At 43.3% G+C, this 27,800-nt stretch overlaps 1 protein-coding gene across 2 annotated transcripts in view; it reads right to left on the bottom strand.

The window, feature by feature from the left end:
* Positions 1-539: 539 nt before the first annotated feature.
* ATG4A (autophagy related 4A cysteine peptidase) overlaps positions 540-27,800 on the bottom strand; it is a 56,488-nt gene continuing 29,227 nt past the window's right edge. For both annotated transcript variants that reach the window (XM_058714250.1, XM_058714251.1), the window contains exons 2-13: positions 22,160-22,270; positions 19,572-19,643; positions 17,025-17,123; positions 14,244-14,345; positions 13,994-14,066; positions 10,785-10,864; positions 9,883-10,070; positions 9,683-9,761; positions 4,780-4,925; positions 3,627-3,683; positions 1,852-1,960; positions 540-1,069 (exon numbers count right to left, since the gene is read on the bottom strand). In XM_058714250.1, the coding sequence (XP_058570233.1) occupies positions 999-1,069; positions 1,852-1,960; positions 3,627-3,683; positions 4,780-4,925; positions 9,683-9,761; positions 9,883-10,070; positions 10,785-10,864; positions 13,994-14,066; positions 14,244-14,345; positions 17,025-17,123; positions 19,572-19,643; positions 22,160-22,270 (1,187 nt within the window). In that variant the 3' untranslated portion in view covers positions 540-998. The remainder of the gene's footprint in view (positions 1,070-1,851; positions 1,961-3,626; positions 3,684-4,779; positions 4,926-9,682; positions 9,762-9,882; positions 10,071-10,784; positions 10,865-13,993; positions 14,067-14,243; positions 14,346-17,024; positions 17,124-19,571; positions 19,644-22,159; positions 22,271-27,800) is intronic.

The following is a 27,800-nucleotide window of genomic DNA, read 5'->3' as shown; positions in this document are numbered from 1 at the left end:
TTAAGATTAAATGTCACCACATGAATAATTTTTTTCTAATTATGACTGCCAACCAAAGTGGAGTCTAATTCAGACACAATTTTTTATTTCCCCCAAATCAACATTTAAGTCAGTGACTGGCAAACTATACAGCTTGCAGGCCAAATCCAGCTCGCCACCTGTTTTTGTAAATAAAGTTTTATTGGCTTACAGCCAGGTTCATTTGTGTGCACGCTGTCTATGGCTGCTTTTGCACCTCAACAGCAGAGCTGAGTAGCTGTGACAGAGGCCACGTGGCCTGCAAAGCCCAAAATGTTTACTATTTAGCCCTTCACAGAAAGTTTGCCAACCCCTGATTTAAGCGATCATGATTTGATTTAAGGATAGGGTGACATCTGACAAAAACATCAGTAAGGACGGTGACAGTAACCCATCAAATGGTGAGGTTCCCTCAAATAGGAAGGAGGCCAACGAGTGCACATTTGATATAGTTTCTTTGACACATTTTTGATGTAAATTATAATTATTTAAAATACATATTCAAATAATTTAACAAGAACTTTCTCTCCCTGATGCAATCACTTTATTATTAGAGAAAGAGAATAGATTGCTTCTTAGTATTTAGCCCCAAAGAGGTCACACCTGAAAGGGTGAAGAAGTACAGGGTAACCATCTCTCCTCTGCTGGTGCTGGAAGCAAGGTGGGAGCTGCTGTCTGACCTCCACCTTCTTGTTTCAGTAGCTGAAGACTTGCGGTGGCCAGGTAAGACAAGCTGGGAAGCAAGGGACAGCTCCTAATCTTTCTGCTCCTACATTCCATGATTGTTCTAGTTCATTCTGGGGAAGGGTTGCTGTTGTTTGTTTTCTGAGAAATGGTGATTGGCTCAGTCATGATTACTATCAAGTTTGTATGCTGTTGGCATATCAGGCACTTGCTGACTAGAAAAGTGTTATTGTAAGGGCTTCGTGTTCTTCTGGTGCCAGGTGGAAGACAGATCACCAAGATGAGGTTCCATTATTCTATACACTCAGAATTTCGAAATCTTCCTCCAGGTCAGACTCCTCTAGTTGCTCAGTAGAGTCGATGAATTCTATCAGGATATGGAAATGAAAAAGAAGAAAGCTTGACACTTAGGTTGGAGTGGTCCATATGGTACTCAGTAGTTAAGACTGGGCATGTTTTAATTTTTTTTAAGTTATTTATTTATTTATTTTAAGAGAGACAGAGCGAGACAGAGAGAGAGAGAGAGAACAAACACAAGTCGGGGAGGGACAGAGGGAGAGAGACAGAATTCCAAGCAGGCTTTGTACTATCAGCACAAAGTCTGATGTGGGGCTCGAACTCACAAACTGTGAGATCATGACCTGAACCGAAGTTGGATGCTCAACCAACTGAGCCCCCCAAGATGCCCCAAGACTGTGCACGTTTTAATAATTTTGCTGCAGAAAAGCATGTGTAGAGGAGACCCACAGGTGGGGCCACTGACAAGTGCTAGAAAATCTTTCTAAAGAAGCTAAATAATGGAACTTGTTACCTAGTCTTATTCACAGTGATGAGGATGAGACTCTGTAATCTTTGAGGTACCTTTCGAATCACCCATGGCCTCTGGTTTGTTTTTTGAACAGACCATGAAAGTTCTAGGCATTTTGACTTTGCAAGGAACTTTTGCTTCGAGCTCATTTTCTTCCACTGCCCCTCTTGGAAATTGATAAGTATCAGTTCCTCAGTAGATTAAAATCATCATTCCTTGATCAGACCAGCTGAGTGGAAATTGTACATTCCATGGAAACATGGGCCACCATTGCTTCTGTCTCATAAAACAACTGCTACGCCTAGGTCTGCTGGCCCAAGAGCCCCGGACCAATGGCTTACCTGCCCCAGAGGTTGTCACTTCTGGCTTAGCTGGAGGAACAAAGGGAGGCCAGTGCGATGGGTGTTTCTGAACTAATTCAAACATCCTTAAATTTTCCTTTAGAATTTCCTGAGGAAACACAGCAACAGTTGTAAACACTTCAGACTTACTACATTTCTGCCCAATTGTCCATTTGTGATCCCAAACCCTATGAGAGGGACCTGGTTGTTGAAAGGTGAAAACAAAGCTGTAGCCAACATACCCATCCTCTACTTGACCCATCCGAAGACCCAGCCCTCTTCAACTCTAGATACTGTTGGCCAGGAAGGAAGGACCATGGAGGGAGTATCTGATGGAAGGTCAGTACTCACTGCCCACAGTCCATCAGGAGGTTCAGGTCATATGCCAGTTGCACGGGCCTAACTCAATATGGGGCTGACAAGTTCCTGAAGTGTTGGCTCCAAAGAAATGTGTGTTAATTACATTAAATCTGCTCCAAGAGAATACATGGTTTTGGTTTGGTTTGGTTTGGTTTTAGCCCAACACTTATGGTGTACATCCTAATTTAGATGGCATAGTCTCACAAGAGACTTTTATTTGAACTTTCTTTAAAAATGTTTTTTAACATTTATTTTATTTTTGAGAAACACAGCATGAGTGGGGAAGGAGAAACAGAGAAAGAGGGAGACATAGAATCCAAAGCAGCCTCCAGGCTCTGAGCTGTTTGTCAGCACAGAGCCCGATGCGGGGCTCCAACCCACGAACCATGAGAGATCATGACCTGAGTAAAGTTGGACGCTTAACTGACTGAGCCACCCAGGTGCCCTTCATTTGAACTTTAAATGTGGTATAAATACAGTTTTGCTGCATTCTGAAATGTTAAGCATTGCCTTTAGAAAATGATTTTCCATTATGTTTCAGCCAATTATTAACTGGGGTTTGAGATTCAGCTCGGGACATTAGTGTAAATTATTTGTTCTCTTGCGAAGATAAATCTGCCCTTCTTACACTTGCAAGAGGCTCTGGACTCCCATCTTGTCAACTTTTTTTTTTCCAAATAGGAGAACATCATGTCTCCTGCCACCCCATCCAGGGCATTTTAAACTTCTCCCTGTGATCTCCATTCTTTCCATACGCATTTATCAATGTCACCCACATATTTAGCATGTGTTAGAAGTGAGGATGAGGTGGGCAGATAGAACGATTGGTGAGCTAGCAAAACACGATCAATACCCTTTTACACAAAATACCAAGAAGAAAGAATATCTTGCTTTGGTATTTACATATTTCTGAAAATTGTGTTTCCTTTAATGGCAGCATGCTTGTATTTTATAGAAATGAGACAGTTGAAAGACAAGCTTCCTAAACCATAATTGGCTATATGAAACTGTAAACAGACCACTAAACAAATAAAAAACTTTAGTTTAGTTCCTTCAACCATTTCAGCCTTATGAATGGAATAAGGAAGAATTTAGGCTGAACTCTATGAAATCAGCATTTTTAAGTTAAACTGGTAGAATATTCATGGACTATTTCATGACTATTTCATATAACTCGTAGGCATAATGAGATGAAACATTACTTAGCTAAAAATATCACTCACTTGACATACTAAGCATATTTCAACCCAAAGTTTTTCTTTGGTTCCCTCAAGGTTCTGCATAACCCCCCACATCTTAGTTTCTCTCTTGAAATAAAGTCCTAGCAGGCTAGATTTAGGTTACTATGAGAAACGGTCTTGAAAAGGAATCCTGTTGAACAATTTTGTTTTTAACACTAAGAAAAACATACATACCTTCTGAACAAGGCTACACCAGTTATCAAAGTCTTTTTCTTCTTTGCAGAAAAATCCCTTGGGGGGAAAGCAAGAGAACACAACTTAGAACTGGGCAGGTGCACTAAGTCAGGCCCTATGCACTGCAAGATGGAGCCACTGGCCCAAAGCTGTGATATGGGCCACTCTCTATGGATGTGTCTTCTGGCAATAATGAAAAATACTGGCAGAATTTCTCTCTCTCCTAGGTCATTGCCTCACCTGGATACACACTTTTACTTGTTCATTCCATCTCTCCCTCTCCATCTTTATCTCTTTCTCTCCCTCCCTCACTCTCTCCCTCCCTCTCCCTCTTTCCCTGTCCTTGGCCTTCCCCATCCATCTCCCCTCATACTATGAGACACAGTAACTTGAAGGCCAATCTCCAGAGCATGGGGTTAATTCCATCACATTCAGTGCACAGACACATCCATAAAGAACAGTCAACTAAACCAACAGATAAGCCAAATAGTACTTTCAGCTAGAGGCAGTACTTAATAAGATGGCTTTCACCTTAAAGAAATTATCTATTAGAATAAAGGGGACCATGAATCTCCTTCCCCATCCTCAGAGCCATCCTTCCAGGGGGGAAACCCTGCAACTTCCTGGATTGTGTGTCCAGAGAAATCAGCACTAGGCACCCAGAAGTGCCCCTGGGTGCCCTCTTATCCCTCCCTCCCTCTGTATGTCCTACCTTATTCCCTGTGCCTGTGTGGCAATAATTAGACGGCAAGAAGTAAAAGGGGAATGACTGTAACACTAATAATAACTATTTACAGAATGCTTACAATGTGCCCGGCACTGCACTGAGTGCCTAATGCACAGTATACGTCATACGACCCTACGGTGAAGGAACTATTGTTTTGCTCATTTTAGGGATGAGAAGACTGAGGCTTAGAAAAGTTAAGGGACTCCCACTAAGTCCATAGCTAGTAAGTGGCAGGGCCTGGATTCCAACTCGAGTAGTTGTCTTCAAGGTCCACCCCCTCCCCACAATACTATGCTACCCCTTGTAGGGGTTGGTGACTGAACACACTCTTGCCGCCCTACCTAGCAACCTGGATGACCCTCAAGGAACCAATCTGTAATAGGGTGCTGTTGTATCTCTTGGCCCGCCTAACCTTCATATACCCACCAATGCTACGGAAGGATCCAAGTTCAAGATGTTCATTCGCTGAGGGGATTGCAGGCAATGGAAAGTCTGGTCATCAACTGTTCCATTTTCCTCGGTGTTAACAAAAGTCTGGGTTGTGTGAGGGTCCAAGAAAATGAGCTCATCACCTGTTTGGAATGAGATATGCTTAATCTAGAAAGAACCACTGGCCCTGGCCTCACTGCTGCCCTTGGGAGAGGCACTCTGGTTTTCTAAACCCGTCCCTTGGTGACAATGAGAATGAGGTGACAGAAAGCCCGAACTTGGGTGGTCATGCTTGAAGGAAGCCAAGTCCAATCATTTGATGAGAAGACTTGCCCTAGCATTTGTATCTCCTTAAGGTCAAAGACTGGAAATGGAGAGTGACAGGTTGGAGAAATGGTTTGAGGAATGAGAGACCACAGATGACATGGCAGGCTCTGTGAGCAGCAGTAGCAAAGAAGCAGTAGGTAGGATCACCAGGGCATGAGCCCAGGTGCCATTAGGGGGAGCTTCCTGCCTCTTTCAACATGGAAAAGCATCTCACTCCACACCATCAGTGCTCAGACCTCTGGTCAGAGAGCCCATCTGGTAAGAAAAAAGGCCTTGGCCTTCAAAAGAAATGGGAATGAGGACTCTGCAATGGATAGGATACCAGGGCTCTGACTTCTGGTCTTGATTTAGCTAGCAAATTAGTCAACGTTAGCAAGTTAGTAATTCCTGTTGGAAAGTACTGCCTTGGGCTCCTTAACATCAGTACACATATGCCTCCCTGGGAGAATTCACTTCAACATGTTCAATCTTTACAAATGAGAGGAAAGCTACATTTTGTCAAATTTAAAAGGCCTAGTCCAATGATGACCCTGGAGGAGTCTGAGATAATAAAAGCTCTACTTTGATATTCAAGGGGCTGAGAGTCCCTCTAATGCTCATCAGAGGCAGGCTGAGCTGCCAAAAGTTCCTAAGGTGGAACCCCAACCTCACTGTCCAGGCCTCAGGGCCATGTGGGCTTCTGTGTAATAGATTGGGTTAGGCAACCAAAGAGAGATCTACCTGAGGCTGGAGGGCATGGTAGGGAGAGATGCCCCAAAGAATCTCCCTGGAATGGCACCCAGGGCTGTGTTGGGCCCCATCTAAGTACTTCTGTTGGCAAAGAATGTGTTTCTGATGTCTGATGAGTAGCTTGTCTGTGTCACAGACTAAGGGCAAACCATTCAATTCAATTGGTCTTAAATTCTCTTGTTTTTAAACTGGGGTTACTAGGCCTGTTCCAGTTACCTCACAGGGCATTATAAGAACCAGAAGGTTTCTTTGCTGTGAAATGCTTAAAACACAATACAAATACAAGGTGGCCACTGAAGTATCTCGCTTTGACTCAAAAGTATTTCTCTACAAATACATGTTTAAGAGCACATGAAAATCAATGCCCCCATATGACTTGTTTTATGAAAGGCAAGGTACATACATATGCCTCCTAGACCACAGGTGGGTGAGATCAGTTATATCAAAAAAGCATGAAGTCACAAAGAAAAGCAACAACCAGAATGTTTAGAAGGAAGCCTACTTATGACAACAGAAAAGTAAGAAGAAAAGGAAGTTCTGCACAATAAAATAGAGATCCAGAGCATGGTTAGAATCAAGGATCCTACCAGGGCGTTTCAAGTTAAGATGCTGGGAATAATAAGAGCATCCTCTCTGATTCTGGCCTTGTGTGTGTGCGTGTGTGTGTGTGTGTGTGTGTGTGTGTGTGTGTGTGTGATGGAGCTTGGCAGGCTGCACTGTTCCTTAGAGTGCTTAAAAGAGATACAGGAGAATATCTAAGAAGCCCTAGAAGTGATGTGGGGACTAAATCAAGGTCTCTAAAGAGGCTCAAGTGTAAGAGGCAGTCTGGTCAACCATCTGCAGACACAGGGCTCACACTATGCATCTCAGGTGACAACCTTTCTTTACCCAAGTACAGGGGACAAACATCTCCTGTCTAAGCAGGCAAAATTGGAAAGCCAGAGTCTCATCCTGGCCTTAGTGTCCACATTGAGAGCTTTCCCCAGCTTCCCACCAAGAAAGAGGGCCCTCAGGAAGCAATGTGGCATGGTAAACAGGGATGGCCAAATCGGGATTATATCCTGGCTTTGCTACTTTCTAGCTGGGTGGCCTTGAGGAAACAATCCCTCTAAATCTTAGTTTAACTATAATAACAAGCTCTAACTCACAGGGGTATTATGCTATCTATATCTATACATCTCTATATAGGACTATCTATACCTATACATCTCTATATAGGACTATATATGTATATGTTCTCTATCTATCTACCTACCTACCTATCTACCTACCTACCTACCTTCCTACATACATGGGGAGTGGTACTTGGCGGGGTCTCTGACACAAGACAGCTGTTCAGAAAATGGCAGGTCTCATCTGTTCCCTCCTTTCAGGCATTTTACAATCCGGAACCCCAACCGAATACAGTAAGGGGATAAGGCAGAAAAGGGGATTTAGGGGGACTTTGGAGCCTCCAATGAAGGTGAAGCAAAGAGTTTATGAAAGCCAATGGGCAAATGGGTACTATGTAAACCTCTCTCTGGGGAACTAAAGATTGCCGTCACCCCTTTCACGAGTACTCAACCCTCACAAGTCACCCTGACCCAGTGGGCTTATGAAACAAAAGGGATATGCCAGCTTGGCAAATTCTCTCTGGGTAACTTGAGGAAAGCGAGGCCAGGGTACCTGGGAATCCCATACACTCTCCATTGAGCCCCCTCCAAAATTATTTCGCATCTGTTTCAGCCTTGTGCTCAAGTACCAAAATACAGGAAATTGACTTTTTTACAACATTGTATTTGACAGGATCCCAAAAATTTAGAAGCAGAGGCTGTCTAAATTTATATAACTCCAAATACTGGATTTTGTACTTGGAGAAAGAAATGAAATGCCTCCATGGTTTGCAAATTTTCCATCAAGCTGTAGTTTTGGGGCTCAACCAATAGATGGCAGCAATAGAGAGCTCAGGCAACTGTGTAGACAGCCTCAAAGAGAAGAAAGAGTAAGCAAAGACCAGACCAGTTGGGGGTCAGGAAGGGTGGGGCTATCTTTTACTGACTGCATACTACATGCTTGGCTATTTGCTGAGTGTTCCCCTGTGAGGTGACAACACAGAGAGTTAAGGGGTAGGCCTATTTTCTTTTTTGTTTTTCTTAAAAAAAATTTTTTTTGCTGTTTTATTTATGAGAGACAGAGAGACTAAGTGCGAGTGGAGGAGGGACAGAGAGAGAGAGAGAGGGAGACACAGAATCCAAAGCAGGCTCTAGGCTCTGAGCTGTCAGCACAGAGCCCGACTCAGGACTCGAACTCATGACTTGTGAGATCATGACATGAGCTGAAGTCGGATGCTCAACCGACTAAGCCACCCAGGCACCCCTCTTTTTTGTTTTTTAAAGTAAGTTCTACGCCCAACATGGGGCTCGAACTCACAACCCTGAGATCAAGAGTCACATGCTCTACCGACTGAGCCAGCCAGGGGCCCCAGCCCTATTTTCCATTAGAGGAAACTGAGACTGAAGAGTCGATATTTGTTTCCTGCTGTCACACAGCTGATAACTGGGAGACTGCATATGAGGCCAGGTATGTCTGTTTCCACCCCCTCCTCACCTCCCTGAATCTCCAAGGAGTTGGGGGGGGGGGGGAGGGTGGCCAAGCCCATTTCACCCTCTCCTCTGCACATCCCTTGTGCCTTTCCCCAGGTCTGCTCTGGCTCGCTCTTGCCTAACTAAGGCTCTCCCTTGTAATCTAAACTCATGTTCCTCGAAGCCCAGTTTCAGGCCACATCACCCCCTTCCCTGTGCTCTTCAGCACTAACCAGGGGTCTAGGCCCTTGGTACTCAACGTGCAGTGTGTACACCAGCAGCCACAGGACCACCTAGTTAGAAATGTAGACTCTCAGGGCCCACCCTGGACCTGCTGAACGTGCATTTTAAATAGGCTCTCAGGGGGCACCTGGGTGGCTCACTCAGTTAAGTGTCTGACTTCAGCTCAGGTCATGATCTCACAGTCCGTGAGTTCGAGCCCTGCATCAGGCTCTATGCTGACAGCTCAGAGCCTGGAGCCTGCTTCAGATTCTGTGTTTCCCTCTCTCTCTGACCCTCCCCCGTTCATGCTCTGTCTCTCTCTCTCTCTCTAAAATAAATAAACATTAAAAAAATTTTAAATAGGCTCTCAGGGTGATTTGCATGCACATTAAAGTTTGAGAAGAACTGGGCTAGCTCACCTTGTGTGCCATGGGCCTTAAATGACTCTGAACACAGCTAGTGAGTAAGGCAGCTAGATTTCCAGAGGCATCGACCTAGGCAGGGGATCCTGGGCTGCCTGTTAGCATCTGCATTAGGAAGTTAGTGGTTTTAAGGCTTAGCCCCTGTTATCAGAAACAGAATAGCTCTGTCTTTGCCTCCTCTCACGTCTACCCAGTCATGGCTCTGAACAAGGAGGCAGCAGTCCCAGTTGCATGGAAGTCAGAAGATGGCTCCTAGCACGAATGCCCAAGTCCCTAAAAGAGGGGGATCGACAATGCCAGGGGAGTGAAACCCTGCCACCCTGGACCCCATAGAAAGGAGACAGAGATGCTGAGATAATGCTGTGACCTTGGGGTGGTCCAGTGGGAAAGCAGCTATAGAACCATCTTATCAAGAGGCAAGGAAGTGGGACACTGAAGGAGGGGATCCACTCTCCAGCAGACACAGAGAAGTGTTACTCTCCACAGATCAGGCCAGAGACAGAATGAGCTGGCCAGAGGCCACAGCATCTCTGGGCTAGAAGAGGGCCCCCTAACTGGAATTGCCTGGTCTCACGTGCAAACCTTCTGCCCACCCTCCCCTGGCCCATGACGACTTACTTGTGATTCCTCTTTTCTTACCTAAGAATCCTATGAAATAATAGGCGTTATTTGGTTTTCCTCCTAAGGCCCCTAAAGACTGGGGCATCTTAAAACACTCCTAGAGGGAAAGAGAGTGCAAGATTCTTAACTCACTTGTGGACTGCTGCTCACGGATCTCTGTGCTTACATGGTGGTGTGATGGGTGGGCGGCACCGGGCCTGGGAAACGGGGTGACTTACTTTGAACGCATCGACATAGACAGGATTGATTTGGTTTATGCCCAGGCGAAGGGGCACAATAAGCAGCAGGGGTTTCCAGGCTGGGCAGCAGGCAAAGGTGCCCCTACTCTGATTCGAAGCATTCAGAGTGCCAGGGGGGCTCTCACCAACTGTGTCAGCACTTGAGGGAAGGACGCAGCACATTTTTTCTGGAAGCGGAAGACAAGAGAGCTGGGTGAGTAAGGGGTATCCGGTCATATGAGATACACCAAGGGCAAAACTAAGGGCAACTTCACATGACATCTGCCTGGGAAGCCCTCCCATCTGCCACCGAGGCCCAGCTTGCCCCGCCTTGCCCCACAGGAAGCCCAGACCACTTCTCCAGCCCTTACTCCTCTTCCTTCTGGCAACCAGGCACTCACTTACCTCCTGCCAGATATTAGGGGCTCATTGAAAAAAAAAATCTGATTTCTAGACTAGTTTTTCTGCCTTTGAGACAGGGACTGTATCTTTGGTTTCTCTAACCCCATGGCAGAGAGCACAGGGCTGGGGCAAATGGGGACCTCCACAGAAGACCTGTTGGGTTTAACTGATTATCTATACTTTGAGTATCCTGCAGGGAAAGGGTCTGATAGCTCACTTAGGGTCAGAAAAGACCCTCATTGTTTTCTTCCTTTCAGAAAGCTGAAAGTAAAGAGAAGAAAAGGCATAGCGAATGATTAACCAGAGTACTGTGCCCTCCCCCCAAGCTTCCCTGCTTTAGTGGAGCAGGCCAGAGAGTCAGTGCCTGTCTGTCAGTCTGTCTGTCTGTTGTCCCTCTCTCTCCCTCTCCCCCACCCACCCCCACCCCATACACTTTCTGAATGTTGAGGAAGGACCTCAACCACCCACCACCTGGGAAGGTAGACAGGCTAGGGACTCACTGATATCTTCAATGACCACTGTGTTATCCATTGAAACATAAACAGCCAAGGAATTCCATTCGTCAAATAAAGCAAGTTTTCTGCAAAGTAACACACAATGAAGTAAAAATGGGGGAAGATGGCAACAATAGCAGGAAGCAGTACAATATATGCCCACTGTTCCTAAAGTCACCAAATGCTGAGCCACAGAGAAGTTAGGGTTCGGGTCAGCTCTGGCTCCCCTGACCGAGAGCTCTGGAACATTCCATGTCCAGGGACCTTGAGAATGCCACAGAGTCACTGTTTTAGAACGCTGAAAAAAAAGTCCTGCTTTACAAAATGGAAAAGTCTACCTCACAAAGTGACTCCTGTCAGGCAAAAGAGAAAAGATGCCAACGTATCTGCTCCCAGAGATTTTGTTTTCTTAAACAAAACACATTCTGACTTACTGCTTTTTTCAAAAAAAGGAAACTGTCATGAAGTTATAAATATAAATATAAAATATAAAATATAAATACATACATATATTTGGGAGCACAGATAATGTTGAGGATAAGGCTAAGGAAAATGCAGAGAGAGAGAGAGAGAGAGAAATATCTCTTACACCCCTCCCCATGTGCAGCGCAAATGCTGTTCAAGAGACGTGGGCTGCATATGGCCTTGGTGTGGGGCCTCTCTGGTCAACAGCTGAACAGAGAGAGAGCATGCTGAATTGTATAACTTTGGAGGAGGTTAGAAAGAAAACCCCTTCAACACAAGGATTATCTGAGGTCTGAGTAAAGCACCATTGCCGGGGCACCTGGGTGGCTCAGTTGGTTAAGCATCCGACTTTGGCTCAGGTCATGATCTCACCATTCATGAGTTCAAACCCTGTGTTGGGCTCTGTGCTGACAGCTCACAGCCTGGAACCTGCTTCAGATTCTGTGTCTCTCTCCCTCTGTCTCTGCCCTTCCCGTACTCACACACTCTTTCTCAAAAATAAATAAAAACATTTAAAAAAAAAAACAAAAGAAAAAGTAAAAAAAAGATTAAAAAAATAAAAAATAAAGCACCATGGCCATTTCTCTCTTATGTTTCCCTCTTACCAGTCTGAAAGAAGGTGTATTTAACCTGGCTACTTCTGGAATTCTTGAGTAAATCACAGCCTCACTGGATAAAACAAAATATATATATATATATATATATATATATATATATATACATATATATCAAACTGTTTATTTACCTCTCTTACATATATATATGATATATATATATATGATTTTCCTAACCAAAGTAGCTCCCAGGAAGAGGTTAATTACCATTACACTTTAATTTCATTCCTTGTAATGTATTACCTTTCCCTGATACACTAATACTCTGTTATTAATGATAACAATCACAGTGACTCAAAACCCACTTAGGGGTGCCTGGGTGGCTTAGTCGATTGAGCGTCTGACTCTTGATTTCAGCTCACGTAATGATCCCTGGGTCGTGGGATCAAGCCCTGCGTCAGACTCCGCACTAAGCATGCATCCTGCTTAAGATTCTCTCCCTCCCTCCCTCCCTCTCTCTCTCTCTGTCTCTGCCCCTCCCCCACCAAAAACAAGCCACTTAAATTCTTTATAAAAGGTATGTTTCCATTTGCTTATTGTTGAGAACTTCAAAATTTAGAAGAAAGAAGCAGATTATGAAGGACATCATGTAAAAACTAGGCTGGGTTTGGGGCTCGGCACAGCCATTCTCATCCATCTTCTACACCTTCGACCCTGGGTTCCTACGGTGCTTCCTGAAATACTGCCAGATCTTCACTCAGCAGAATCAATGATGCCCCCCAAAGGGACTATGGACTAAGGCAAGGAAGTGGTCACAGAGGGTTTGCAGCATTAGCAAGGAATAACGCCAAAATACAGATTGTGCTTGGGTCCCCAGGAAATCCAGACTACTCCCCTCGTGAGCACATTTCCAGAGCATTCTGGTTCACGAAGACTGGCTAATAATTGAAACAGTGCCCCCTCTGTACTTTTCATGGAGCAGGTCCTGCCATCATCCTCCAGAGAGCCTGGGAATTGAAGAAGCAAGCTACGCCAAAGGATTCCAGATGGTTTCAATCTTCTGATGCCTAAATCCAGCTTCAGATTCTGGATGGCATCTCCATTCACCCGTCAAGTATCTACTGAGCACTTATGTGTGCCAGGCAGTTTTATGTGCTGGTGTTACTGTAGTGAACAAGACAAATGTAATCTCTGCCCTTGCGGAGTTTTCATTCAGTGACAGGCTGTCAGGAAGGAGAGTGACAACAGGTGAGGTGGCCTACATGTATAGGTGCTGATGCCACCCATCCCATTCACTTCTAAAATGTTCATCTTAGATTCTCCACCTTGCCTCTTGGTATCGGCAGTAAATTCTGCGATTTAACAGAGCAACTGCACAAGTACCATGCTGGGGTACCTGGAGTCTCCCAAGACACGACAAACTGATCCCAAGACTCCCTTGGGGTTTGTCTCCTCCCACAGGTGTTGAGTTCCTTGAGGCAAGAACTGTGTCTAGTTTATTTCTGTATACCCAGCACTTTGCACAGCACAGCCACTCAGTAAATGTTGAATGAATGGGGCGCCTGGCTGGCTCAGTTGGTTTAGCATCTGACTTTGGCTCAGGTCATGATCTCACGGTTTGTGGGTTCGAGCCCTGCATCAGGCTCTGTGCAGACAGCTCAGGGCCTGGAGACTGCTTCTGACTCTGTGTCTCCCCCTCTCTCTGCCCCTCTCCCGCTTGTGCTCTGTCTCTCTGTCTCTGTCTCTCTCTCAAAAGTAAATAAACATTAAAAAATTTTACATCTTGAATGAATGAATGAATGAATGAATGAGGTTTTTTTATACTATACAGAGTGGGAGTCCTTGTCTTTCCTAAGCTAGCTCAGCCTCCACCACTTACTATTTAGCCTTTTGGCTTCAAAGTGACCCTCAGGCTGATGGTTCCCTGGAAGGTGAACACCAACCTGCAGAGGGAACAGATACTGAATGAGTCCTGAGATGCCTCCCTCTATACCGGCACCAGTGACTACGACTCTGAAATATGAAAACAGATGTCCATACTTGCACACTTCAAAGAACTGTCTGGGCAAAATAGTGCAGATGTCTGGTGGCTTAGTGGGATGGCAGGAATAGTTAGATTGATGGGACACTGAGTTGGCAGAAGAAGGAGGCATAGGAGAGAGTATGATAAGGCAGATGCCAGACTCTTTTACTTACTTTAACACCTGTGCAACTGTATTTGGTCCAAACCATTCGCCAATTGATTTCCCTTCTCCTACACCCATTTGTGCTGTTTTTATGTGGGAAAAAAAAAGATGTTAGCAAAAGTTCTTCTAGCATACCACAAACTCCTATTTTTTTTTCATAAATAATTAAGCAGATGGACAACTTAGCAGAGCCACATATAAGGCAGGGGGTGAAAGCAGTAGGTACAGACATTGCCATAAAACTACTGATGTAACCTTACCCATTTGATGGATAGAGTAGCAACAATCCTTTCTATCTAAGAAGCACTGTAGGATCCGTTGGTATTCTTTGGGTTGTTCTTTTTGTTTCTCCCAGTTCCAGTCTTTTTAGGAAAAAAAAATGAGTTAAAATCATTTAAAATAACTGTTTATTTACCTCTCTGCACTCTTACTGTAACCATGGGGTTAGAGGGAAAACACATGAGTTGCATCTGGAAGGCAGGAGTGATCAAGTTAGAACATTCCTAAGGAACTCCAATATTGACAACAACGGCATCTGGAGACATTACTTTCAAAGTCTCAGTGGGTGTAAAGTAAAAGCAAAACAAGACTTTAACCAAGGAATTGACTTAGCCCAAGGGCTTGAGATAGATAAATATTACATGACAACAATGTCAGGAAAGGCCTTTCTGGTCAGCTACTCAGCGAGAAGGAGCTCACCGAAAACCCAGCAGTATATCCTTAGATCACTCTGAGGCCACAGTGTCTCATCTCTACACAGACAGCAACAGCTTTGGTCCCTATATTTTGGCCACATTGCCAAAAGAGTCTCAATTGCCAAAAGAGTGGGGGGTACTGCTCTTCTCACACATGACACTGCACAGGGGGATATACACAACTTACAACTAAGGGGTTTAAAACAATTGCATGCTGCCATTTTTACACAACCTTGAAAATGTCCACACTGACCTTTGGAAAAACACATACCTTTGCTATCAAGCGTTCAAGGTTTCTTTATGACCAAAGCCAAAATAACGACATCTCTAGGAATCCTATCTGTGCCTTAGGCATGGCGCCCCCAAATGCTGCAGGGGCTATTTATCCCTCCCAAAGGACACCCACAAAAATTCTCCATAATCGCCACTGTGGAGGGGATGCGCTTCTCCCCTTCCCTCAGCTTTAGGAACTCTGTGTAATGGGATAGACCTCCGGGGCTCCGTTTGCTTCCAAGACACAAATTTCTCTCCCAAAGGTTCGAGGGAGATTTTAACCTCACAGCTGAAGTATACTTGAAGCCAAAGGCCATTACCTCCAGAGTCTTCTGTTCTCTTTGCTTCCAGTGGATCTGAAATCAAACTTTTAAACTTTGTGGCCAGCATAGTCTTCAGAGGGTGAACCATATCCAGGTTGATTTTTTTTTTTTCATTTGCTACTGAATTGTCCAAGTCTGGGGAAATCCTGAGTAGCTGGCTGCTAAGTACCGCTAAATGTTGACTGATGATAGCGATGAGTAGGTGAATACTTAATTATAGAGTAACTGAATAGGAAGCACTCCAAAATACTTCTTTACGAAACTACATCTTCAAGGGGCGCCTGGGAGGTTCAGTCGGTTGAACGTCCGACTTTGGCTCAGGTCATCATCTTGTAGTCCATGGGTTTGAGCCCTGCATCGGACTCTCTGCTGACAGCTCAGAGCCTGGAGCCTGCTTTGGATTCTGTGTCTCCCTCTCTCTCTGCTCCCCCCCCCCCCCCGCTCTCTCTCTCTCTCTCTCTTTCTCTCTCTCTAAAAAATAAAAATAAACATTAAAAAATACCAAAATTACATCTTTGAATATATCTTAGCTACAAGAGCTATTTCAAATTCTTCCTGCTATTTGCTTTTATATTAAAACGACTGAGGCTACTGACTTTGGGATTTTATGTTTTCCTCGTTTGCTTCCCACAGAATTCACTTCCAGGAAGATTGTCTTGCTGTGTTTTATAAATGAGAAATTAAATAGAATGGATCTGCTCCAAGAAGTATGTGTACCATAGAGAAATCACTGGACAATGAGTCAGAAGACCTGCCTTCTTCTATTCCCAAATCCATGCTTTCTTGCTGTTTGACTCTGGGTAAGTCCTCATACTTCCTGAGCCTCAATTTCCTCATCTGTAAAACTGGAATTATGATACTACCTAGGAAAAGTGGGTTTAGGCTCCTCTAAACTCTGAAAATAAGGCATTAAGCCCTAAAACCTCCCCAGGCCCTTCTGCAATCCTCTCTGGTAACTGCAGCAGGGTGTGTGAGGCTGCCAGAACGGGGGACAGGAGTGATGTTTTCATACCTCTGAATCTCAAGGAGCAACAATGAATTCAGCCAATGAATTCAGCAGGCCAATCTCATCCAAGGTGTCCTTTCCCTCCCTCATCTCCATGTTAAACCAGGCCTTCACCCAAGTGCCTGAACTGGCATCCAGCCAAGGTCATCCTACAGATGCCCACAGGGAAGCACGCACATACCTTAAGAAAGCAGGAGACTCAAGGGTTCCAAGCATACCAGAAGTTTCTTAATGAAGTGGCTTCCTAAGAAAGCTAAATTAAGGATTCCTTCATTGTCAAGTGGATATTCTCAGTGAACCCAAACCAAAATAGCACCAGCTCCCTCATTAGGCACTTCCTTTAGGTCACTTACATCCTCACCAGGCAGACTTTTTCAATGAGGTCAAGAAACAGATTTACCACCACACCCTTCTTCCTGCTCCCTTTGTTATCTGACCTGTTTAAGGACTCACTCGAATAATAGCGAAGATGGAAACTCTAATGACACACCTGCCTCAATGTTCAGTTCTGTCCCAGGAAAATAACTCTCTGGCTTCGTGAATCACAAGGAAATGCCAGCTGTTTCCTTCTCCTGGGAGGCTTTATTGACTTTTCGGCCCCATCACTTGAGCTGGCAGATAGCACTTTAGGACCTTCAGCTCTGTTCTCTGTTACTGAATGCTCCTGAAGCTCGGCACCAATGCTAAAGTACCAGCAGGAAGTGCTACTGCAGAGGTCTCTGAGGCAGAACGAATTTAACTCACCCCTGCCCAAGTGTCTGCAGATAAGAGCTTGAGCCAGCATCATCTGTCCACAGCGGAGCATGCATCCCCAGCCGGCATCTGATGAAGGGCCAGTTCCCCCTGTTGGCAAAATGGATGGGAATGACTATGCATTCCTTGGATTGCCCTTTCCTGAAACATTGGCAAATGTGGGAATCATACAAGACAGACAGAAACACAGACTCTGAAAAGAGACAAGAGATACAGCTGAATATCAAACAGGGCTTGTTATAGGGTGGAACTTGCAGAGATAACACTGAGTTAGCCAAAACAGTTTCTATGACCAAAGACAAAACAAGCAAATGAACAAAACCGCCCCTTAGGTTTTCTCCTTGGGGACTTCTAGGTATGCATGCAATTTTTGTAGATGACTTCCAGGTATGACTACCAACACTGGGCCCATGCCATGTCATTATCTGCCTAACCAAACCTGGCTTTTTGCACAGCTCACTTCTCAGGGAAGCCAGTCTTACCTTAGTTAAGGAATAAATGCTACCAAAGGCAATCATCAACATGGTCAAAGAGATCTGGGAGGCTCTTGACTGTTCTAAATATACATTATGAAGATCTCAACAGCAAGAAGGACAATGTAAAATAGAGGAAAGAGTCCCAGATTAGGCATCAGAAGAATGGTCTCTAGTTACCTGATCCAAGACTCAACTATAGACTGGGAACAACAGCACGCATCCTACCTGTTAGTGGATATTGTAAGAATTAGATGAAAGAATATCTGTGCAAGTGTTCTACAAACTCAGGATGATGTAAATATCTGGTGTTATGAGCATGGCCATAATTGAAAATGCTACTAATAAATTGGAAATGTGCTACATCTTTAAAAGGCATAAAACCAGTTAATAAATGAAAGAAGACAACAGGTTCCACTTTAAGAACACTTGATGTAACGAAAATCCCACGTATGTGGCCAGGGTGAGCTCAATATCCTTTTTCAAGGTACCAGTGAAATCAGATAACTTGGATGGCAGAGGAGACATTCTGCTTTCATTGCTCTCTGTCCTCAACATGAGAGTGGAAAACTATGCTTATAAGCATGATCTCACAAGACTAACTCTAAGGAGGGTCATCAGCCATGTAAGACAAATGGGCCACAGTGGCCACCCTTTTCCTTTGGTTGTGGGGACTGAAGGAGAGTTGCTACAGAAAGATGGGGAGGGTTGAGCCAACTCATAAACTGGAAGGAGAGTCCTTTGGCTCTTGCTAATGGTAGAATTATAGGACACATTAGTACAGGAGAGATGCAATGAAGACTAGATAAAGAAGAGATCATCTATTGCCAAAACATTGTCAGAATTGGGGTGCATGGCCGGCTCAGTCAGAACATGCAACTCTTGATCTTAAGGTTATGAGTTCAAGCCCCCCATTGGGCATTTAGCCTACTTAAAACTTAAAAAAAAAAACTGTCAGAGTTGAATTGCAAATGTTTTTAAGCCTTGTAAAGATCTCTTCACCTAGAGAAAGTTAACAGTTTAAAATCACTGGGTACTAGGGGTGCCTGGGTGGCTCAGTCCATTGAGCATCCAACTCTTGATTTTGGCTCAGGTCATAATCCCAGGGTCATGGGATCAAGCCCTGTGTCGGGCTCTGTGCTGAGTGTGGAGTCTGCTTAAGTTTCTCTCTCTCTTTGCTCCTCTTCCCAGCTGGTGCACGTACTCTCTCTCTAAAATATAATTAATTACTTAAAGAAAGAAATAAATAAAATCACTGGGTACTAAAGACTTTTCCTTTGGGCATTTTACTGCTTGGATACTTCCTGTGGAAAGCAAAAAATGTCCATGTGGACTTTGTTTTGGGCACTGATCGGAAAGTAGGATTTCATTCCAGTTATTATGTCCAGTCCTGCATCAAAATCAATCAGACAGGTTTTCTCTTAGGAGAATAGCTTCCACTACTTGGATTTGACATTCTTTTTCCTACAGGGCCATGATACTAGGAATAGGCCACCTTACTTGCAAACATTTTACAGATTTTCTCTAAAGGGAGACAATTCACTTAGCTTATTGACCTTTTTTTTTCCTAGACAGCAGGTGGTAACCTAACAGCTGATAATTAGTTCCAAGGAAATCTATCATAGTTCATCTTCCAGTGGTATGGTGCTTTAATATCATAGGGTGTGGAAATCATAGGAATTATTTTCTTTCATTCAAGGCATAACTGTCTTTAATAATCAAGTAACTCCACAAAGCAGTGGATTATGAGTTAATAAATATTACCCAGACTAGAAGTTTGACTTTCTCCTTGCTCCTGGAAAACAACTAATACTACCTGGTGCCTGAACACTTGGAGGTGGACTCATAAATATCCTGGCAATTACATATTCACACCAAGGAACCATACATGATGCAGTACTTGGGCAATGAAACTTTTGAATAAAGTATATGATTTAAGTATTCCCCTAAAGCAAATTCTTCACCACAGTGAGCTGTTAATTCTGAGGTTTCTTGGATGTCACTGATCACCTCAGGAAAGCTATCAACAAGGAAGAAAGCAAAGTACAACAAATGATATACCTACCAATTGGTGAAAATTTCCTTCTGTATGTAAACCACAGACGAGCACTTATATCAGACAACAGCTTAGATTTTTCTGAAATTAAATGTGAAATTAAAATTAAATCACCACATCCCATCTAAAGATATCTGCCTTTGATTTCTGAGCCAGCAGGAAACACATTTTCAAATAAACCAGTCAATTCCATTGTTATGGGGCTAGGGAAGTTCATAGGAAACCCAATATCACCTTAGCCAAGTAATTTCAGCATTCCCTTTCACCTATGTTTTGACCAGTACTACTGGCCAGGTGGTTCCTGTCTCCTACTCGCTGAGCTCCATGGCCCTGGCAGGTACTAACACTGGGGTCAGTGGCCAAAAGACAAGGGATAAGAAAAGCAAGGATAACCCATTAACAAGGTAACCAGCCCCTGCCTGAAATGATGATAGTTGGTTGGATCTCTCATCAGTACCCAGTGTCCAATATCTAAAACTAGGGGTGTGTATGTGTGGGGGTGTGTGGGGGGGTGTACATGTGTACGTGTACATGCATGTATGTTTAACTAAAAAGGAAGATCCACAATAAGTAAATTAAGTGTGTAAAAATATACAACACCACCCAGTGCAGCTGGCATTTGTAATCTAATGGATAAATTAGACACGAACACTTTGGTGTCTTTATTCAAAGCATTTTGTGCCTTTTATGACATAAATTTACTTCAATGACCACATATACGGTGGCTTTCACGGATCCATCTGTATAGAAGTTAGAGCCATTGCACTTTAAGAGAAGAAAAGAAAATTCGATTTTAGCCAATAATTTCTGTTTTCTCTCCTGCCTTTCCTTTGAACAAACCAGAAAGTTGAGTGGTCTGAATTCTCCCTGCCCTTCACGTCCCCAGTGCCTACCACATTATGGGCAGCAGATGTACACTGGTTAAGAGTAAAACTTCTGGAGTCATATTCTGCCTGGGTTGGAGCCCTGACTCTGTTCCTTGCCAACTGTGTGGCCTTGTCACATAATCTCTCTGAGCTTCAGTTTTCTTATTCTTAAAATAGGGAGAATAAGAGCACCTATATCATAGAGTTGTGAATATTCTGCAAGATAATGCATGGAAAGTGTTTAGATGGTACAGTATGCGGTAAGCCTGTGATACATGTTAGCTGTTTTTATATACTTCCCCTCTCAAATGTTCACACCACTCACTCCTTCTTCTGATATTCTCTAGGCCTTTCAGCTTTCCCCTATGCTAGAAAGGCTGGGGGTAGTTGTATGGACACTTTAACCATAAGTGCACTTTGAAAGGTATTTCCCAACTTAACATTTGGATATGGCCATATTTGACAAGCTGGGGATTCCTGTTATCATGGAATATAGAACTAGAAGAGATCCCTTCCAGTATTCCTCATTTTAAGTACCTGTGAAGGAAGTTAAGATCCAGAAAGAGAAAGTGACTTATCTAAGGTAGGGGAAGAGTCTGTATACAAAAGGTCTCCGAACTGCTAACCCTCAACTCTCTCCACTGTTCAGGATTCTCCAATCCAGAGGATGAAACCAGACACAGGGTGGAGCCAGAAGATGATAACTTCCCCTCCTGCCTTGTGATCAGCTCCTTCTTATTTCTTCCTCTATGCTAGGGCCTTCAAAGAGCATCTCTCCTCAGACAGACAGACAGACAGCTGACTCTCTCCAAGCTCAGGCTTTATCAGGGTGCTGGGCTGTTGGCAGTTTTAGGTTAAAAGATCTTCCCTGGGGTGCCTGGGTGGCTCAGTCGATTGAGCATCCGACTTCACCTCAGGTCATGATCTTGTGGTTCTTGAGTTCGAGCCTCGTGTCAGGATCTGTGCTGGCAGCTCAGAGCCTGGAGCCTGCTTTGGATTCTGTGCCTCCCTCTCTCTCTGCCCCTCTTCCACTCATGTTCTGTCTCTCTCTCAAAAATAAATAAACATTAAAAAACTTTTTAAATAAAAAATAAAAGGTCTTCCCCAATCTGTAAGTATATAAGGGTAAGGAAGAAATATTCAAGCCTCTTTTCCATCTAGCTGCTGTGGCTAAAAGTTCTATACAAAATCAGAATAAACTGAGACGGTGCTACAGTCAGCAAAAGATCTACACCTACAAAACTTCTTAGTGTCTGACGTGGTTTCTGACAGCCCTGGGCTGATTAGAGGTCCCCTGGGTGGCAGCGTCTTTCATCTAGATAGAAAAGGACACAAGGGGAATGAGAAGTATGTAGCCCAGGCATTACAGTCTAAAACTGGTTAGTGATACCATGAGTGGGGCCATGGTTTTTGAAAGTCAAGGCTTATGGAATTCAGGGGTGCTCCTTTAAAGAAAAGAATAAATATATATACATGACCCTTTCAAATTGCACAAACACCTATGATCATGTGAACATGCTGTTAAGGACTCTCAGGGCCTCGGAAGGGACCTGTGCAAGCAAGGAGTCTGTGGCTTGACCTCCTCTGGCAGCAAGGTATGTCCGCCTACAAGTGGCATGAACAGTTACCAAAGTCACACTCCACCAACCCCACAAGGAAAAATGGATAGGACCTTAACCTCAGGCACCCACCTCATTTAGGTTCTCACAGACAAATGCTACCAAACCTTACCCATTTTAAGGAGATGCTGTTTCCCCAAGATCCATACCAGCTCATCCGTATCTGGAAATTCTTCTAGGTAGTCAGCAAAAATAGTAATCTGGTTTTCATATTTGGATAAAACTGAAAGAAAAGGAAGGAAACTTAAGCAAAATGTAACAGAGGGGATTTGCTTCTGTGGTTTTACTGGTTATTACCTTTGTCCTGAAGGTGAAAGATCATTGGCTTGAATTGAATGGAGGCAAATCGTTGTCTTGGAGGAACAAAGATACTCACAAAGCCTCAAATCCTTTAGTAGAGGGATTTACTTTTGACCACCTATTTTCACCTTCCTTTTCTCATGGTCTCATTTGGCACCATCTCCAAATATTTAGTTCAGGGTCATTTCAAAACCTTTTCATCATGGGGTATTCTTTGTAAACAGCCACTTATCTAGCTTCTCCAAGCAAAAGTGGATCAAGGTGATACAATAATACCTAATACTTGCATATACAACTCATGCCCACATTACAGGGAATATTATGAGGTTTCTAGTGGCTGGAGGAATTGGAAGGGGCTGTGACAAACTCCAAAGATTACAAAACTGTGAAAATGTAGTATTTTAGCTGGAAGACCAGCGGTTTTAACAGTACTTTTGTTTGCCATCTTATTCACATATGACTTCTGCAAAGAAGAATCTTGAAGCTGACGATAACTATAACTTGTTCTTGGGATTCACAAATGACCATGCTTATCTCTCAGGATAAAGTAACTGAATAACATATAATTAAACCTTGTAAGTTCACAGGCCAGACTCTCAGAACTTAGAACCATGTAATGTGAGATGAGGTAAAATTCACTTTTGTACCACCTGTGGGGAAAGAGTCTGCTCAAAGAGTTAAGACTGACTTATGAGAGGGTCCTAATCTCAAAAGTTCTCTTTAAGTGCCTTCCTGAGAGAAACAATATCATAAGTGGTAAACAAGTTCCCAAGATAACCCACAAAAACTATTTTAACCTGCAACCAGGAAATAAAATTGATGGTATATTTCATCATGTATATGGTGCTGTGTCTATGAGAAAACACACTTCAATTTCAAAGCTAACACATCCAACACATGCCTTCTCACCTGAGCTCTTGGAGGCTCCCCAGCCCCTATGGGGAAGGGAGCTCAGAGAGAGTAGGTACAAGCACCTGCAGGGACTCTCCCACAGCAGTGCCCGAAAGCCCTAAGGGAATGATTTTCCTGTAAAAATGGCATTGTGAGATATGTTTAACTCACTTGAAAGGACAAATTGTTTTCTTTTGGCTTTGTTTTCTAAGGCAGGAGCATGCTGTTTTCATAGAAATAAATGTTCCTAAATATAAAAGAGTCCTCTTTGATCATGAAAACAGGTTAACCTGCTGTCACTGCTTGGTTGGAGGTTGACATTATGCCGTGTATCATTTGTATAAACTGAAGTTATAATTTGTGTGAAGTTATAATTTTAGAAACAGAGCTACCCAGTAGTTCAAGAAATACTGCATTTCTTGAGATGTATTACAGAAGTCCAATATTTCAGGGATTTAAGTAGCTTTTCTCCTCAGAATGTTTTAATCATTAAGGTTATAGACTCGGCAGTCTTTCAAACCTACAGAGGTTAGAAATGAGACAGCCGTTTTGTTCCCCGGTGAAAACTCATCACTGCTAAATCTGCCAGAGAACCTGTGCCCTCTTAGCTTCTCTGTCACTGGCCTCAGACCCTGGCCTAAGCCCAGGAAATACCAGGCTAAAAATGACCACCCAGGTCAGGCCATCCCCAGGAGGTGGTGGACTGAGGTGGTGTAAATCACACTGTGTACCTTCCCACCCTACTCTCTACCCTTCACACGCAGAAGAAATCAGGTTAAAATGAACATCCAGTGGAGCCTAGAAACATAGTCAGAAAATGAGGGGCTTGAGAGGGGCGTGGGAAAGGGGCAGCCTGTCTGGCATTCCCCTGGTAGGGGTGAGGAAGGGTGCATTGGGTGAATGTACAGCATGTATGCATATAAGCTTTGGGTCTTTTTTTTTAGTACTGGCCAAGAAAAACCATTTCTCTATCGCCAAGCCTGGCCAGCTGGTCAAATTAGTACAGCCCCTTAAAGCCTATGAGAACTGCACTGCTTCATTTGGGATGGCCCTGACCAAAATGGTAGCCAAAGAATTTTCCTCTTGCTCTTCAGCCCTTCTCAGGCCAGCAAGAAGGTCAAGATGGTCTCTGTTCTTCCCGATTCTCCTCTTAGAAAATGGACTTAAGAATGCAGGGCTACAGCCAGCCCCAGTTGAAGCTACATGGATGAAACAAATGAAAGCCAGAACAGACGTGAAGAGCAATAACATGGGGAGAGTGTATACAAGAGGATCCAGGGAGGAAAGAGGAATAAGGTCTTCCACAAGGAGAACTCAGAGTCATGAAGAAGCAAACTGGGGCATCATTGAGGTGCAGAAGTGGAATCGCATTTCCAACAGAATCACTTCTGACTAACACAATCCTTTAAAAAAATTCATAAACTACTTTTATCTTGCCTTAAAATGAACAAACATCAGCCCCATATGAGTTTACTGCCCCTTTCATCCTGTTTAAAGAGATAGGAGCTATACAGGCAGAGCTACAAAGACCACAGCTGGGCAGACCAAGAATTAGCTTCTACAAGGTCTGATGAACAACAGGCTTCACTCTGTTCCATTTTACTTTAATAATAATTATTGCACTGAAGTCTCTGCTAGGTTGGCTTAGTGGTCAGCTAATAACTGAACAAAGACTTCCTTAAACTCTTGGAACCAGCAAGTCTCCCAGTCTTGGCCAAGAGGTTATGTGTACATGTTGGGACATGCCTTCAACACTCAGCCAGGTGGCTGATAACTCTGCCTTAGTCTTCCCTTGTGCAGAGCTTGAGATCAGCCAGAGCAAAAGCTTAGAACCCTGTCAGCTCTTTCCTGAGCATGCACACAACACTGGGAATGCACACAGTCCTGAGCATGCATATAGTCTTCTAGATTCCCAGGGATATGCCCGAACTTTTCAAGCTCCAATGGACATGTTACTCACTAGATTTTTCTTTTAAGCTTTCTGCATCAGGCATCTATGATCAGGCCTGATCTACTGCATCAGGCATCTATGAAGTTAATCAGTTGCCTCTAATGGTTTTCTTTTTTTTAATTATTTTATTTTTAATTGAAGTATAGCTGACATACAATATTATCTTAGTTCTAGGTGTACAACATAGCGATTTGACAACTTATATGTTACTCAATGGTCACTACAATCAGTGTAGTCACCATCTGGCACCATATAAAATTATTACAATATTATTAACTACATTCCCTATGCTGTACTTTCAGTCCCCATGACTTATTTATTTTATAGGTGGAAGTTTGTACCTTCTTAAGCCCCTTCACCTATTTTGCCCATCCCTCACCCTTTTCCCCTCTGGCAACCACCAGTTTGTTCTCTGTATTTTTAAGTCTGTTTCTGATTTGTTCACTTGTTTTGTTTTTTAGATTCCACATATAAGTGAAATCATATGGTATCTGTCTTTTTCTGGATGACTTACTTCACTTAACATAATACCTTCTAGGGGTGCCTGGGTGGCTCAATTAGTTGATCATCTGACTTCAGCTGAGGTCATTGATCTCGCAGTCCATGAGCTCGAGCCCTGCACTGGGCTCTGTGCTGACAGCTCAGAGCCTGGAACCTGCTTCGAATTCTGTGTCTCCCTCTCTCTCTGCCCCTCCCCTGCTCATGCTCTGTCTGTCTGTCTGTCTGTCTCTCTCTCTCAAAAATAAACATTAAAAAAAAATACCCTCTAGATCCCTCCATGTTGTCACGAGTGGTAAGATTTTGTTCATTTTTATGGCTGAGTAATATTCCAGTGTGTGTGTGTGTGTGTGTGTGTGTGTGTGTGTGTGTGAGAGAGAGAGAGAGAGAGAGAGAGAGAGAGAGTATATCTCACATCTTCTTTACCTTTTCATCTATTGATGGTCAGCTAGGTTGCTTCCATATGTTGGCTACTGTAAATAGTGCTATAATAAACATAGGGGTGCATATATCTTTCTAAACACTGTTTGTGTTTTCTTCAGGTAAATACCCAGAAGTGGTATTACTGGATCATATGATATTTCTATTTTTAATTTTGTGAGGAACCTTCATACTGTTTTTCCTAGTGGCTGCACCTCTAACAGTTTTCCATAAAAGCCTCCGGGGAAAGGCTTTCTGTGGCTAACTTCCATGGTTCTGAAAAGGTTGACTATGACCATTTCTGCCAGTGTTTTTCATTGCTCTTATAAATAGAATTTTCAGAGATTCTCACTCTGCCATTTCTGCGATATCTTACTTTAATATTTTTTTCTAGTCATTGACTGTATTTTTAAAGGTTGGTTTTTATAAAATTGCAAGCAAATGAAAAAATGGCTTTGAACAACACATTTTCTGATGGGGCTTAACAGAGACACTTGTACCTGAAGGTTCCCAGATTCTGTGAGGCTTGTGTCCCACAAACAACACAAATTCTCTTAAGTGAAATCTGTCACAGAATCTCAGAGCCAGAAGGGGCCTGAGATACCACAGCATGTCTTCCTTGCAGGCCACCTGATTCTAAAGGCATGCCAGGATACTGCTGATTCCAGAACAGCCTTCTCAGCAATACATGCACATTTAACATAGTATCAAGTAACAGCTTCAAAAACAAGAAAATATCCATGGAAAACAGGTATGGTAAGGGTCGAATATTCATTAACATATTCATCCCATAAACTTTTACTGAGTACCTACTATGCACACAATGGATAAAACATCACTGAGACGTAGCATCCATCCTCCAAAAGCTTTTAATCTAGTGGAGAGGACAGGTCTGAAAACAACTAATAGCAATAAGTATTATAATAAGGGAAAGCAGTTGTAGAACATAGGGAATGTTGTCAATAATATTGTAATAATTTTGTATAATGACAGATGGTAACTAGCCCTACCAAGGTGATTATCATAACATATAAAAATGTCAAAATACTATGTTGTATACCTGAAACTAATATATTATTGTATGTCAATTCTAGTTCAGTTTTAAAAAGAAAGCGATGTGAGGGGCACCTGAGTGGCTCAGTTGGTTAAGTATCCAACTTTGGCTCAGGTCATGAACTTGCAGTTCGTGAGTTTGAGCCCTGCGACATACTCTGTACTGATAGCTCAGAGCCTGGAGCCTGCTTCATATTCTCTGTCTCCCTCTCTCTCTGTTCCTCCCCCACTCACATCCTGTCTCTCTCTGTCTCTCAAAAATAAATAAAGATTAAAAAAAATTTTAAAGAAAGCAATGTGGAAGGCAAGAAACGATTAATTCCAACTGGGGGTGAATGGGCCTTGCACAACCTAGAAAAGGTGGTATCAGAGCTGAGCCTTGATAGAAATAAGATATAAGTGGAAAGGGGGAAGGGAGAAATTCACTAAAAGGATTTGGCAAGCAACTGAGTGTGGGGTGGGGCTGGGGGGAGAGAGAGAGAGTCAGAGTTAAAAATACCTTCCAGTTTGTAAGTGTGAGTGATGAAATAAATGGTAGCAGAAAAACATGGTGCAGGGTAGGGAGATAAAGTTTGGTCTAGCCACAACATGTAGGATTCATGGGTTTGGTTGACAAAGGAAGGGTTTAAAAAGAAAAAAG

Source organism: Neofelis nebulosa, chromosome X (assembly GCF_028018385.1).
Source record: "Neofelis nebulosa isolate mNeoNeb1 chromosome X, mNeoNeb1.pri, whole genome shotgun sequence".
Taxonomy (NCBI): Eukaryota; Metazoa; Chordata; class Mammalia; order Carnivora; family Felidae; genus Neofelis; species Neofelis nebulosa.
Note: the sequence above shows the minus strand (reverse complement) of the source record. Positions and strands in the feature narration are given on the sequence as shown.